General features: G+C 32.1%; 1 protein-coding gene across 6 annotated transcripts in view; it reads right to left on the reverse strand.

The window, feature by feature from the left end:
• ADGRL3 (adhesion G protein-coupled receptor L3) overlaps positions 1-16,549 on the reverse strand; it is an 846,510-nt gene that overhangs the window by 560,521 nt on the left and 269,440 nt on the right. For all 6 annotated transcript variants that reach the window (XM_057547223.1, XM_057547222.1, XM_057547220.1 and 3 more), the window contains exon 3: positions 1,388-1,608. In XM_057547223.1, the coding sequence (XP_057403206.1) occupies positions 1,388-1,460 (73 nt within the window). In that variant the 5' untranslated portion in view covers positions 1,461-1,608. The remainder of the gene's footprint in view (positions 1-1,387; positions 1,609-16,549) is intronic.

Genomic DNA, 16,549 nt, shown 5'->3' on the forward strand with positions numbered 1-16,549 from the left:
TACAGATAATCAGAAAAGCACTTGTTTAAAGCTGTATAATTCTTATACTGTCCCTTATCACAAAATGTTATATGTGCCTCAGTATGTAAGTGTTACATCAGTATAAGAATTAAGGAAAAAATTTGAAATATCTGACAAATTTACATTGTTAAAAAGTAGATGGTTGTATAATTTTACTTTCGTTTTTTAAAAAAACACTATCATATAGCGATTCGTTTGAAATAAAGGTGTTAAATCAGGGGAACTTTAGGGAAAATGTCAAGAGAGAAGTGATCATATCCAGTTTTTATACTGACAGCAGAATGCAGAATTCACGTTGAAACTTATGAATATGAGCCAAATTCGGATTCACATCACTGACAAACTACAATAGATTCCTGTAGTCAATTAAAAACCAAAAGTAAGCTGAAGAGGCTAAAAATGCATTTCAGCTGCTTGCTAAACTATAATATTCTGAGACCTTCTAAGCAGTGGCAAATACAGCTGTGTCCCTTTTTCTTTGTTCTAATTACCATTAATGTATGAGATAGTGACTATATTATGCCATTTTCATCTTTTTGCAAAACCAATAATAATTAGTAGAAAACTTTAAATTGTGAAAAAGGAACATATATATAGACTTTAATTTGCCAATTTTTAGAGAGATTCCGTGAATATTGTACTAAGTGGTACAGAATTTGTCTTGCTTATTTATTGAATAATTATATGTTTTATAAAACTTGCAAAGGGAGATCATTTCTTAACTATCATACTCATGTTATAAATACCAAGCTGTCTAAATGAACAAAGAACACAGTCTTGTATGAGTATATTACATGTTTCAAGAAAAATACCTTTTTGCATATGTTGATATCATTTTGATGTTGTTGGTTTTTTTCCTTTTTTTGCATTGAAAGGGATGTGAGAATTTTGCTTTAATGAGAGGTTTAATTTTTATTCTGTTTGTTAAAGATTGAGGAGAGTAGTAAACACTCAGAAACAAATGATTACTTCGTTCAGGAAAGTAGATTTTTGGAGTGTTTTCTTTCAAATGTGCATACTTACTGTATTAAAAGTTATTTTACCTACAAAAATATGTAAATAAAAATAATTCACAATAAATGATATAGTTAATAATTCAGCTGATATTCCTTAAGTGTGGTAAAACAAAGAATAAAACATGCATTTTTTTTTAAAAAACTTTGGTTAGATATACATTTTAAATGGTATTTTAAAAAATGAAACTCGAAATCCTATTTATTGCAGCTTAAGGTACATTACTTACTGCTATTAATATATGGTAGGCAAAAGCTGCAAAATCATAGAGCAAAAATTTAGAAGAAAGGGTCTAGTGTAAAAAACTAAGACAACATTAAGCATCACACAAAAATATAATTAAAGGTCTTACCATGAACTATCGGTGCTAAGAGCATCATGAAGACTAGTAGCTGTGATGGCCACATGGTCGTGTTCTCAGGCATGAGAGTGCCTCAAGAGTGACTGTTCCAAACTTGAAACAAAATAAGTGTCTTTCTGATTCTTCTGTAGTCCAAGACCGATGATTAAAAAAAAAAAGCTCAAAAGGAAATATTCTTCAAAACAGAAACACCAATATCCCAAATCTGAATCCTGCAAATAAGAAAAGAAAAGGGTTATCAAATATAGGTTTTCTCATTTCCTTGAAAATTTCCTTCCTGAATATAACATCTGTATACCGTCTCCCTTCTTCATTTTAATGAATACATGCATCATGTATAAAAATAAGTAAGTAACCTAAGGTACATTATTTATGCATGTATTAGCACAGTGTTTACTTCCCAGCCCCCAAACGGACTGAAACAAATAATTCAGTCTCGCTGGACAAAGCAGTATAAATATACTATACTCATTTGTATAATAATTAATGATTAGTTTGTATAATTTGTTAATGTGTTTAAACAGATTTGGTACTTAACTCTGTGTAAACATTTTCCACAAATATAATTTTTGCTAGTAATAGAAAAGTAAAAAAAAAAGAAATCATTCATTACCATTACTGTGTGTTTAAACAAAGAAAGTTAAATGCATGAGTCTTACTTTCATTCCAGGCTCTAATAATCATTCAGAAATCATTCCACATATTAACTATATTACTTTTCTAAATATTTTTATAATTAAATCTGTGAAAATTATAGATTTATGTTAATTAATTATGCTCAATCATAATCAATTCATTCAACAGAAGTTTATTGAGTGTCCGATGAAATACAAAGCACTGTGCTAGGAACATAGAATAGAATACTGAGTAAAACATGCAACCTATCCTCCAGGATCTTACAACTTAAAATAAGGAATCTGGCTTAAAAGTGTTAAGTGAATATGGAAGACATTAAAAACTGTTAGCATTGTAAAGTTATTTTACTGAACCAAACTGATATAGCTGCCCCCTCTTTAAAGTTTGCACAGACTTATCTTAGGAAGTGAAAATACTAAAGGAACATGACCCAAGTTTTGAAGATGTTTATCACAGTGAGCATTTTTAAAACTGATCAAATGTAAACTGGATCCTACTTTTCTTTCCTTCTTTCCTTCTCTCTCTCTCTCTCTTTCTATTTTCTATTAAAATGAATGGTATACATTTAAAATCATTTCACATTTTGAGTATAAGTTTAAAATTTTTCTGGAAAGGAATATTCAAAATAGAGATAGTTTACTGAGGATTGTATTAAGCCTCATTCTACCAAAACACATTCCAAAGTATTTTTGAAGTACTTGCCTTCATTATAAGGCAAAATTACGCAGATTTATCTGAATCTCTGGCACCACTATTCATAGCATGGTAATTAAGAGCACAGATTCTGAAGCAAGACAACCCAATTTCAATTACTAGCTCTACTAGTACTAAGACCTTGGGCAAGTCATTTAAGCCCTCGGTTCCTTGGTTTCCTATCTGCTAATGGTGGGGGAGTAATATTAATTCATATGGTTATATGAATATTAAATAAGCTAAAAATCATCATTTTAGTTATATACAAAATATAAAAATATGTATTGCTCAGAACAGTGTCTAGTATGTAATAAGTGCTATATATCTTAACAGTTATTACACATCTCATTACTTTTCAGTTTTATCCTACTCATACTTTTTAATGTGGTTGTGTAAGAAGCAAGACCATTTGATAAATCAAGCCAAAAATATTTAAGAGTCACTATTGTACAGACAGGCTCGGAGAACGCTAAATCTGGAAATAACAGATATAATAATTTTCTTTATAAACTCACAGACATTATAGAAAAATGAAGCTCATAATAAACACTCTCATAACATTTTAATTTTACAAATAGAGGAAGCATTGACAACAAAAAAATGTGGCTGAGATAAAGTAAATTATGTAAAAAGGAATCATGCTTAACATTTTTCTTTTGTTTTCCTTATTCACACTCTGACTGACAAGAAAACATTTAGAACTTTTCCTTAATTACCATAAGTGCCATAAGTGTTTAACTTTTTCTGAAAATAAATTTGAAAGCAGGTGCTAATTTAAAATTGCATTCTTGGGGCTTCCCTGGTGGCGCAGTGGTTGAGAATCTGCCTACTAATGCAGGGGACGCGGGTTCGAGCCCTGGTCTGGGAAGATCCCACATGCCGCGGAGCAACTGGGCCTGTGAGCCACAATTACTGAGCCTGCGCGTCTGGAGCCTGTGCTCTGCAACAAGAGAGGCCTCGGTGGTGAGAGGCCCGCGCACCGCGATGAGGAGTGGCCCCTGCTTGCCACAACTGGAGAAAGCCCTCGCACAGAAACGAAGACCCAGCACAGCCAAACAGAAATAAATAAATAAATATTTAAAAAAAAAAAATTGCATTCTTTTACATGCATGTAATAATTAATGGATACTTAAAGGAGGATACTTAAATTGATTGATGCATCAACAAGTAAACAATTACCCCCTCACATTCAGTTATTGTCTTTTTTTCCCCTCTATAACTATGGCAACAAGAGATATGTATATACACACAGACATGTATACACAAACACCTACACACATATACGTAAGATAAATATATACAGTACTGTTTTGCAACTGAATAAAAAAATTGAGGGCAGCCATCTAGGTGAGTTATTTACACATTATTTCAAAAACATATACTAAATATCTACCATGGTGGATATTATTGAGATCACAAATAAAGTAGAACAATTTTTCTCAGAACTCCCACTGTAATGGAAAAGACATAGTAAATGAAGTCTCAACATAAAGAGAAGAAGTAACATTTTATAGTTCCTATCATATTCCAATCAATGTTCTAGATATTATACAATTATATGATTTAATTCTCCATACAAATCTATCAGGTAGATAATACTGTCTCATGTCGACTGAGAAGTAAAATCAGACAATGTTACTCAGCAAGAATTTCATACCAAATGTCTGACTCCAACATCAGTGCTCTTTCCTCTCTCTATGGTAGAATAAACAAGAAGATGTATGAGCATAACCAGGGGTAGTAATTGTGCAAAGGAAGGGGGACAATGTAGCAAGTTTCCAAGGAAGACTTAGGCCTTGCTTAAATGTGTTACCCAATTGTGACAAGTAGAGAAAAAGGGAACAGCATGGATATGTGAGGTACAAGTGGAGGGACAAAGAGAAAGGAGAAGAAGGACATGTTTAAGAAGGAAACCAGCCTAATTATAACACTGTACCTTTTGGAGGAGCTGGAAAATTATTTCCATAGTGAAGTATGAGTATTGCAATTGTTAAGTCTAGCTTTAGTGAAAACCAGAATAGTTTATTTCATATGACATAGTATATTGTCACCTTGATGAAGCAATGAGAGAGTTACTTTATAGAAAGGATAAGAAAGTGTTATCTATTATTTATAATAATGGCTTATTTTAAGATATCACAGCAGGGCATAAAGCCACATCTACTAAGATTATTTTGCATTTGATTTGAGCATAAGAATTTGTTTTCATGATTACTCTGTAAACAGAGGTGGGGAAAGGAATTTAGATGAATAGAAGATATTACTTGAGGAGGGTAATATGTTTTCACACCCTAGCCTCACCACCCATGGACCTCTCACCCACAGCCCCACAATAATGTGCTAATTTGGGCATATATATAATAAAATTGCAATAAGTAAACTATATAAATTTTAATAGATAATGTTCCAGACAAGTATGCTTATAATCTACAGAAGGATAAACTACCACTCTTTAAATACTAACTTTTAAAAAAACAAAAAAGAAAGAAAACTTTCTGGGATGATTTTTTTTTCAAATTTATGTGTTGTCATTAACTTAACCAAACCAGTTTTCATATAAAAGGGATTTTCACTCAAGTCATTTCTGAAACATAGCTCTTCAAAAACACATAGAGAAGAAAAACCAAGAAAAGACATTAGGGGCTCATTAAGTCATATATAGACAAAATAATTACTCATAAAAAAGATTTACTAATGATAAAAAGCATTTGAAAAGTCAATTTCAACATGTATTTCCATCTCCAGAGAAATTTCTTTGCCTTTCTATGTACAAAGCTCTGTGTTAACACTATGGGTCAAATGAGGAGAGTGTCTACAAGTCTCTGATCACCGTTTTAAAACAACTTGCAGTAAAATAGGAATGCTAGAAGGTATACTCACCAGTAATTAAAGCTGTGCAAAATGTGATATGTGTTTTGTGAGATAATCTAGAAACACACACACACACACAAACTGCCAGATTTTCTTTTGTATGTAACAACAAGGGACTTAAAAGCATGCAAACTGAATATGCTGGTGCTAGGCAAGTTTACAAACCTCTCTGAATCTCAGTTTCTTCAACTACGAAAGAGAAAACAATATTCACCTTGTAGGTTGGTTGAGAAGATTAGCGATAGCATAAATTATTGTCTGATGCAGAGATGTCGTGTCATCGTGCATGTCTGTCAGTGCATGTCTGTCATTCGCCAATTCCTTTGTTTCCTTAATTCTTTCAAAACTGAGGAAAAGACCACATGCCCAACTCCCATACCTTTCACTTACATGTTTAGGAAACTAATAACACACTCTCCTTGAGAGAGGTGCACACTCAAGAATTCTATGGCTGAATGGTGGCTACTAAAACAATGTGAGATTTTATTTTTAAAAAAAGGATTTTCAGTATGCTTGTCTTGTTTGAAATATACTTTGTTACTTAGGCTACTAATTTCCAGTAACAAATCAACACATAAAAGGCTTTAAAAATTATTATTGAAAGCAGTGTTTCTAACTTTTACCATAGATTATCACAATATGGTAGTTTTGCCTGTTACCCTATCTAAAACTTGGAAGGTATATATTTCTAATGCAGACTTTGATTAGGTAAGTGAAGTTTATATGTCTTCCAACAAAGCTACCTAACTTCACTACACTTCACAATATTCAAAATTAAAAAGTGAGGTTGATTAAAAGTGTCCTAATTTATATCATTAATATTTAAGATTATAATTATGTAACTGTGATATGACTCATGTTCCACTAAATATTTTTTTTAAATCACATTTGTAGACTAAAAATAGTCTACAAATGCTTTATGTAAATAAAGTCTTTCCTCATAAACTGCATGGAAAATTCCTTATTTTTTACATTTAGACTAAATTTTATTCATATCTAGCACAATTAAACTCTGAAACTATTTGAATTTTTTTCATTATTGCTGAAACAAAAGTTCTTCTAAACTTAAGACATTGATTTTACTTTGAGGATACTGGCACCTTAAATTCTGATGTCATAACTTTTTTCCCATTTAATTTTTTCATGTATTCTTCTTCTCAAATCATATTTGAAAGCTATTTTTACTTTATATTAGCTTTCTTTCTACCCTCTAAATAAAGATTAGGATTAGAATCTGAATGTCACTCATCTTGGAATTGTTACTTCTATTTTAGCTACTCTTAATCACATATGCATAACTTACTCTCAATCTTTTCTCAAATTAAATTGCATGTTATAATTATACCTTTCCCCTCATAATAGCCTAGAAAAGACACTATAATATCTTCTTTATAATAGTTTTACATCTCCCCACCTATTAAATGTTCACTTATTACAAATTCTGCTAACTACAAATTTTACTCCATATCAACTTTACAAATTTTTATTAATCTACATTTCGTGTATTTACATGTTTTGTCATTTAAGTCTTTTTAGATCTTGATTGTTTTTGCATGTTTGGCATGTACTTTCTCAATATTTTGACTCTGAAAACTGAAGCACTGCAATTAGGTTCAAGGATCTTTCCTTTCTTTCAATATTTATGGAGTCAAAGAACTTTATATTAAATAACAATTAAAAAGTATTTAACTATGGAGTCTGATAACAATACGGAGCTGAATGTTCGAGCAGTGAATACTTTTTTAAATAGCACTAGATCCCTTTGGAGATTTGTAGAAAACAAATTCTCCATCATCTTGTTTAATATTTTCAAGAAATATTAAATTTGATCAACCCACATATGTTTTTTTCATCACTGTGTTCCAAGAGATCATCACTGAATACAAACAATGTAAACTGTGGTCATAGGAGATGTGTGAGATATATATGGCATGATTCTTGCATTAAAGAAGGAAGAGGAGGAAAAGGAGTAGCAGGAGGACAATAATGGGACAGAAAAGAAGAGGAGAAGAGACAATGCAAAAAATTAAAAATAATAAAATTTAAATCCAAATATGATAAAGAAGGGAGTTAAAAAAATAAAGGAGATAACATAGCTTGGAAGGTCTGGAAGACCTGCAAGAAGAGAATGATACTTGTGCTAGGATATGAATAGATGAAATTTCACTAAACAGTGGTTGGAGAAGGATTATTCTAAGTTAAGCGTTGTTATGAAAAAAGTTAAGAACAGGAAAAAGAAACAGCATATTACAGAACTGCAAGTTATCTGGTATGTCAGGTCTACTGGGCAAGTAAGGAACAAGAGAAAATCATATAGACAATGCATTTGGGTAAAACAGGAAAGGTTCTGAGGGCTATACAAAGGAATTTGAATTCAATTTGCTTAGTTTCCAACTATGAATTTTGAAGATTTAAATAATATTATTCTTTTAATTTTTAAAAGCACAAATTACAGAAATAAATAAAAATCACTGCAAACAGAAGATACAGGAAAAAATTAAATCAGATTAGAAGTAGGGAGAATAGTTCAGAAATAAAACTACGTTTCCACTAGAACTTTCACTCTTTCCTTTCCTACTATCTTCTCCACAAGTTTCAAAGCCATCAGAGCAAAGAAAGACCTATTTGTATACAATTAAATTTTTTTAAAGATTACTTAACACACTTTTCAAGCAATGAAATGCTAAATCTCTACACATTGTCTGAAACGTTAACAAACAATATTTTTTATTGCCTAAGTAAAACACATATTGCCTTATAATTATATTTCAAACATAATTTGATGCTACGTTAGAAAACAAGTAATCTAGAAGGTAATTTTAATAAGGAAGTTCTCTAGAGTAAAAGTCCCATCTAATTGTCTTTCAGATAATGTTATGATCTAACAAGTGTCTATTAATGTTTAGGAACAAATTTGGATTTAATGAACAATGCTATTTTTAGCTTTAGGGCAACATATCATTTAACCATAAAATAGACTAATGTTTCACTGAGGATCATTTTCTTGCCAAGTGTCCTTGAGTTAACCTTCTCCCTGAGATCCCACAAAGCAACTGATTGGAGTTTGTTTCCAACAGACTTTGGATAAGACAATATTTTCCTCCATTGATATGTTCAATAGGAAATAAAAATCAATGAGTCTGAAATTAAGCTAACTATAAATAATTACATTAAAGCAACTAGTTTGGGAAATAATTGTGTTTGAAATGAGATAACTTAAAACTAAAAACTGAATCTCACACTCTTTCCATGTATATGATTTGTAAAATAGATACTTTGCTCTTCACAAATGAAAATACTCATAAAATCTCAAATTTTTATCATAAATATTAGTTGTGAAAAATAAGTTTGAATGAATATAGCCATTATTTAAAAGGATATTCAAAAAATTAACAATTGCTTTAAAATACATCATTTACGATAATAATCAAGGATTGATTTCTGTTTCCAAGGGAAGTAAAAATTAGGAAAGGCAAGCAAGCTATAGTTAAAACATGCAGATTTAACAGGTTTCTACTTCAAAGTAAATAATTCCATTTCTAACAGAAGCATGTGAATCTATTCCAAAATCTAGAGCACGAGGCAAAATATAGTCTTCTTCATAACAACAGCTAACATTCATTGAGCCCTTACTATCAGGCACTGTTGTAAGAGCTTCCCACATATTAAATAATTTAATTGATTTTAAATATAAACATTATTGTTAATCCTATAACAACTCCAAAGAAAGGGGCTATTATTATTCCTAACTGGCCAATGAGGAAACTACGGAACAAGAAGTTAAAAGAGCTTGCTGAGGTCACATGGCTGAAAATAAAGAGCCCAGATTTGCACCTAAACAGTCTAGACCCATGGACTGTGCTTGTCCCTCCCCAAGGATTCATATGTTGAATATAAATCCCAATGTGATGGAATTTGTAGGTGAGGCCTTTGAGAAGTGATTAGGTCAGGAGAGCTGAATCCTCATGAATGAGATTAGTACCTTAGAAAAGAAACCCCAGAGAGTTTTCTAGCTCCTTCTACCATGTGAGCTCACAGCAAGAGGACAGCTGTCTATAACCCCGGAAGTGGGCTGTCTCTAAAACTCAACCATGCTGGTACCCTGATCTTGGAATTCCAGTCTACAGAACTGTGAAAAATAAATTTCTGTTGTTTATTTAGATATCCAGCCTATGCTATTTTTCTTAGAGCAGCCTGTGATAAAACAATACTTTATATAAATGTAAGGAGCTTTAAGCTAGTTATGATAGTGATTATGGGTTGAATGAAGTGAGATGAAGATCTAGGATATCGTTGTACACTGAAATATTCAAACAAACTTCAGATTGAGACATTCATGCCATAAACAGAAGGCCTTCATTATCTTCACTTCTGAAAATCTACTAGCTGGCATCATATATCTCTGGCATATCTGAATAGATGCCAGTGATCCATTTTATTCATGCTTGTTTTGGGTGAGTGAGGGACAAGACCACAGACTTTATTAGGTGAGTAGCCCAGAAATGATGATCTCGGAGGTTCTTAATAGCCAAGCAAGTGCTTCTTAAATTATATAAAAAGTTGAAAGCAATCAGGAAAAAAATAAATATCTCCCAAGTGAAATTCTGAAAAAGCTTCAAAATGTATCAATTTAATTCCAATCAGCATGACTAATTCTGTTAGTAATTTTTCCAAAAAGGGAACTGAGATTACTTGGAACGTTACTGAGAAGAAGAAAATAGATCTTCAAAGTATTAAAATTATTTGTGACTTTATCACACTTATTTTAAATTCAAGAATCAAATTAACAAATGATCAGTAAAGCTGACCTCAAATGTTTCTAATATTTATTGGATTTTTATTATCTGCTGAGGCTGTATGATTGGGATAAACTAGTACTGTCTTATGTTGCTTCCTTTTTGACAATTTTATAACTGAAATCACCTGGGTACTTCATAATTGACAACTATGACAATATATTATATCTACTATAAGTTTCATTTACCAGTGAAGTTGTAGGCTTTGATTTAAAACCAACATAACCACGTTTTCTCCAGCAAAATTGTAGAAAATATCATTACAGATAGCACTACAGTTGAGACTGGTGAAAAAGTTATTTCCATAGCTGGGAACAATAAACTTTAAAAGTCAAATTATCATATCAAGCTACAGCATGGGTTTAGGGGGCTGAATTGGGGGAAAAAGTCTTAACACTATTTCTCTGAAAGCAATGACAGTTACTAAATAACTGACTTAAAAATAAAGCCTAGGATAGGGACTTCCTTGGTGGCACAGTTGTTAAGAACCCACCTGCCAGTGCAGGGGACACAGGTTCGAGCCCTGGTCCAGGAATTTCCCACATGCCGCGGAGCAACTAAGCCCGTATGCCACAACTACTGAGCCTGCGCTCTAGAGCCCGCAAGCCACAACTACTGAGCCCGCGTGCTGCAACTACTAAAGCCCGCGCTCCGCAACAAGAGAAGCCACCGCAATGAGAAGCCCGCGCACCGCAACGAAGAGCAGCCCCCGCTCACCACAACTAGGGAAAGCCCGCGCGCAGCAACGAAGACCCAATGCAGCCAAAAAAAAAAAAAAAAAAAAGCCTAGGATAGAAAAGCTACAAGAAATGAGGTAGTAATGTCAAATTCATTCTATTCCAATTCCTTCAGGCAGATAAGAAAAAAATACACATCTACTTACAATTTCTTTAAAGACTTTCCAAAACCAAGAGGAATGCAGGGGAAGCTAAATCTCTTTATGAGCTAGATGCTCATATGAGAGTTTCACTGTAGTTTAGTTATCATGACTAGTCAGTCCCATTCATCTCTTTCATATAAACAATTTGAATTTAAACCCTTGATATTCACATTTTTTAAAAACTTCAACAAGTCTCTTTTTCAAAATTAAACAAGTATTAATAAGAATTAAACAAGTATTAATAAGAAAGAGATTACTATAAAATAGTGGAAATATTTTTAAATGTATAGCAGACAAGGTCTAAAAATAATTCCTTTAGAACCTCCTGATATAGGATATCTATGTATTTTAAATACCTTGTTCTTGAGATTATGAAAGAAATACATTGTCTTTTGTGATTCATAAAGGTAACTTTGCTATATTTCATTCCTTGTAGTTAGTGTATCAGTAGTAACCAGGCAGGAGAGAAAATACACATTTTGAAATTATCTCATCTCAGTAGGGTGCACCTGGATAGGTCTCAAATTAAACATCTTCCTTAATGGCCCATTATGGAGTATCATGCCTAAAATACCCAAAGGCAGTCAGGGACCATTACTGTCAAGGGAGAGTTTCTAAGGTTGTAGCATATGATGCAATATTTCTGCTGTAACTTTAGCCTGACTGGGAGTTTATTTAAATACATATTTATGGTTTTAAAATCAACAGCTACCATAGTGAGGTTTAGCATAACACCAAGACACAGATTAAAAATATCAATGTATCAATACATTTTATATTAATGCTTTGATGATTAGCATTTATAGGTAGCTACCAAATTATGAAATGGGTCACTTTACAAAACTTAACTTTTAAGATAGCTGCTTAGACATCAAAGTATTTTTCTTCATGGGGAAGAAAAATATATCTAAAATATATTTAATCTTTATAGTAAAATGTATATAATTTAGTAGAAATAATGATCATCATCACATCAATTCTTCAGGAGCTATACAACAAGTATATGATGGAGATATTGGCATTGCTTCTTAAGGTAAAGAAGCCTATTTTCACATTAAAAACATTTCCTCAACTTCTGGGGTTTTAACTGGTAGGCAAAATGGCAAACAGGAAGTAAAACGAAATCAGAATGAAACCATCTTTATGTTTCATTCATCTTGTTTCTGGTCCTATCACTATAGAAACTGATGTGGAACAGCATTAGGAAAAACTAAAAAAGCACCAATTAGGTCTGGGGATAAGTAAGCAAAAGCTTGGGAAAGAAAATATCAAAAAAAGAAAAAAAGAAATTTAAGTGGACATTTCCACTTAAAGGTAGTACCTCAGCGGAAAAGGAATAACTAAACTGGTTTGGCTAATGTATTTAAATACAGGATAATAAAGGATGTATTTAGAGAAGGAACATGTAAGTCAGGTCCTGTTCAGATTCCCATAATTAGAGAATTTTATAACAGAACTTTTATAGTTATTAATATATGAATTTATTCATTCATATATATGTAATATATAATTTATATAAATGTATATATAACTACAATGATGACATATAATCTTTTATCATACCATTCATATTTTTATCCAATAAATATTGCAACTCACAATTTTTGTGATTTTAGTAACCTAGTACAACAAGAGAATGTATATGAATATATAATCCAAAGTTATCATTCAAATAGTCAATTTCTATTTCTCAGTGTACCTTCTGTGTGTCTAGTGATTTTATAATAGTAAAAATAAGTGGCACCTCAAATTATAATAATGTCAAACACTTGCCATTTAAAAAAATTACACCAAATGACTCCTAAAGATGTCCACACAAATAATAGTACACATTTTCTGATGTAAAAAGATAATTAAACCAATCAAATACAATGACTTAAGACAACTGGTAAAACCAAACCAAAACAAAAGAGTCTTGGTTAATGGGAAGAATAACCAAGTTGTTTTTTTGTTCTTGAAAAGGAATGGCCCCATTAAGAAATATGAAAACGTATGAAAACCTAACCACACAAACGGCATACACATCTCACCTAGAGGTGTTTACACTGCATCCTCTGGGTGTTCGTACTTTCCAAAGTGTTCAAAAACTGGACACGTCAATGAAATCATCTCACTGATTTGAACAAGATACTATTCTATAGGGTGACTGTTTTTTATTTACCATTAGGTAAGAGGATATGTTATACAATTATCTCCAAGTTATATTTAAGTGAATTTAGGACAAAAGCAATCCATTCTAGAGACTATGCAAATAAAAAGCATAAGGAAAGAAACTTGAAAAAGAGCAGTACAAAAGTGGCTATCCAAAATTACTTTGATAAAGATTATTATTTAAGGTAAATGCCTGTGAGAAGGTTTTCTCATTAAATTTGATTTTCTTAATAATTAAGACATCTAAAATGGCTTAATGGCTCCTATTTATTTAAAGATACCATTGTTTTGATTCCCTACAAAAAGCCCTTCTCCCCAACTTTGGTAAAAATATCTTTGAGTTATGTAGTTACAAAATCACATTGATGTTTCAGTACATAAATCATTTCTTTGTTCAGTCCTTTCTCTGTAGAATGGTGATTCACAAGGACAATTCAGGAGCACCTAGGTTCTAAAATAACCAAAATTGGCAAACTGTACAAAAAGATATATAGTGTCATTGTTACTTGGCTCTAGCTAGAAATAAAGTAAGGGAACACAGATCAACTGTGATGGAAAATCCATCAGAAACAACAAAGCTGGCAGATTATTATATACAATGATATCTGGATCAATTTTAACTACCATTTTATTTAAATATTCTTCTAATATATTTCACAGTGATGGCAGATAAAGAGCCAAAGCAGGTAACTGCCTACCATGGAAACTGTGGAAACAACTTTAGGTTAAAAATATTTTTTAAAAAAACACTAACTATATTTCTGTTAAGTTTGGAGTTAAATTTTTTGTGAATTAGAATAATTACAAATCTCTTTTATCTTTTTTTTTTTAGAATCAAGAGATATCTATGTTTTCTGGTTTTGCTTTTTCTATCATGTCTGTGATTACTGAATAAGATATAGTTGAAAGCACCCCAAAGATTATTTCTCCTTGCATTTGAGACATTAATTTATCTTTCAGAAAAATAAGGTATTCCCTGAAATATCTCAGGAACTTGCATTTCCAAAGAAACATAGTCTTGCTTTTATGAAGATTTACCATAGCAATAATTTTTTAATGCTATGCATGAAACATAACATGGTTTAAACACAAAGCTTATATCCTTTACTTTTTTTTCCTAAAACTGTTAAAATACAAGGGAGATAATTATTTTTCTCTGTGAAACAATAAGATTATTTAGTCAATTAAAATAGTGGCCTTTTGAAAGGGCTACTTTCTTTTTTCTTTATGATAAGTCTTATTTTTTACTTTTAATGAAAATGTATACTTTAATAACTGGTTTTTCTAGTTATGAAATAAATGAGTTACAAGGATGAAATGTACAGAGTGGGGAATATAGGTAATAATAATGTAGTATCTTTGTGTAGTGACAAAGGTGGCCAAGAGGTACAAACTTCCAGTTATAAGATAAATAAATACTAGCGATATAATGTACAATCAATATAATTAACACTGTTGTATGGTTTCTATGAAAGTTATTAACAGAGTAAATCCTAAGAGTTCTCATTGCAAGGAAAAATTTTTTTCTTTTGTTTTAAATTTTGTACCTGTATAAGGAGATAGATGTTCACTAAATTTGTTATGGCAATATTTTCATGATGTTTATAATATATAAGTCAAATCATTATGCTGTACACCTTAAACTTATACAGTGCTGTATGTCAATTATATCTCAATAAAACTGGAAGAAAAAAATAAAACACAGATAAATATACTCTCAAACTTCCCCATGGCCTTGATAAAGGAACCTAATTAATATATAAAATTCCAATTATTCCTAACATAAACATCTCAACAGATTAATTATATTTAGTGGCTTTTCATAATCTTGTCATGAGTGGCTTTTTTTATTCTAACAAACTGCATCAGTTTTGCCCACATGGAGAACATGTACGTTTCTGGTGGGTCTTGTTCACCTGTTGGAGTTGGGTAACTCGAAAGCCCATCTTCCTCTAGCTCCCTCACTACACCTGAGGAAGTTGAGAAAGCCAAGGTCTACACAGTGTCATCGTTAATCAGTATACACTATCTACAAAGCATCATCCTACCTTTTTTTCTCTTCTTTGCCTTTTTATTGCTATTCTTTGTAATTGTACAAAGAAAACTTTGCGATCACCAAGTCATTTCAGTCAGATGAAGAAGTGCATGAAATTCTTTGATTAAATCTCATCACTGAACTTACTACTGTTTACTAATTAAATCACTGACAATTATATTGTTTCAGATTCTGGCTGTTTGGAATAAATGTTCATTATCACAGCCAGTATATTACTAGAGGTGTGTTAAGCATAGTTTAATTGTATAATTATATATAAAATATCAGTATTGACCATTATAAACTGTTCAGGGGATAAGTTAATGCCTTCTAGAGTAATTCATTATGATTTAAAATTAAATCATAATGCATCCTTGGAATGTAACAACAATGCTAACTTTAAAAAAGGAGAAATTATATCATTGGGAACAATATTAATATGGATCTCAAATATTTAAAAAATCATGTAAACACTATATGGTGATTTCACCTTTGACGTACATGTTTCCAGTGAATTTACACTGTATTTTTACTCCTCAAAATTCCTTTATTACCTTAATCAAGACTTATGCACCATGGTGTTTTCCCCAGTGGTGGGCTCAAAAAATAGTTTCTGATTTAAATCTTCTCTAATTTCCTAAACTTTTTAATATTTACTTAAAATAAAAGATATTTTTTAAAAATTTCCAAAGACTAGCTCCCTTTAAAAATCACTCCTGGGGCTTCCCTGGTGGCGCAGTGGTTGAGAATCTGCCTGCTAATGCAGGGGACACGGGTTTGAGCCCTGGTCTGGGAAGATCCCACATGCCACGGAGCAGCTGGGCCCGTGAGCCACAACTACTGAGCCTGCGCGTCTGGAGCCTGTGCCCCGCAACGGGAGGGGCCGCGATAGTGAAAGGCCCGCGCACCGCGATGAAGAGCGGTCCCCGCACCACGATGAAGAGTGGCCCCCACTTGCCGTAACCAGAGAAAGCCCTCGCACGAACCGAAGACCCAACACAGCCAAAAATAAATATAAATAAATAAATAAAGTAGCTATAAAAAAAAAAAAAAAGATTTATTAAAAAAAAAAAAGAATCATCAGTCAGCAG

This window comes from Balaenoptera acutorostrata, chromosome 5 (assembly GCF_949987535.1).
Source record: "Balaenoptera acutorostrata chromosome 5, mBalAcu1.1, whole genome shotgun sequence".
NCBI lineage: Eukaryota > Metazoa > Chordata > Mammalia > Artiodactyla > Balaenopteridae > Balaenoptera > Balaenoptera acutorostrata.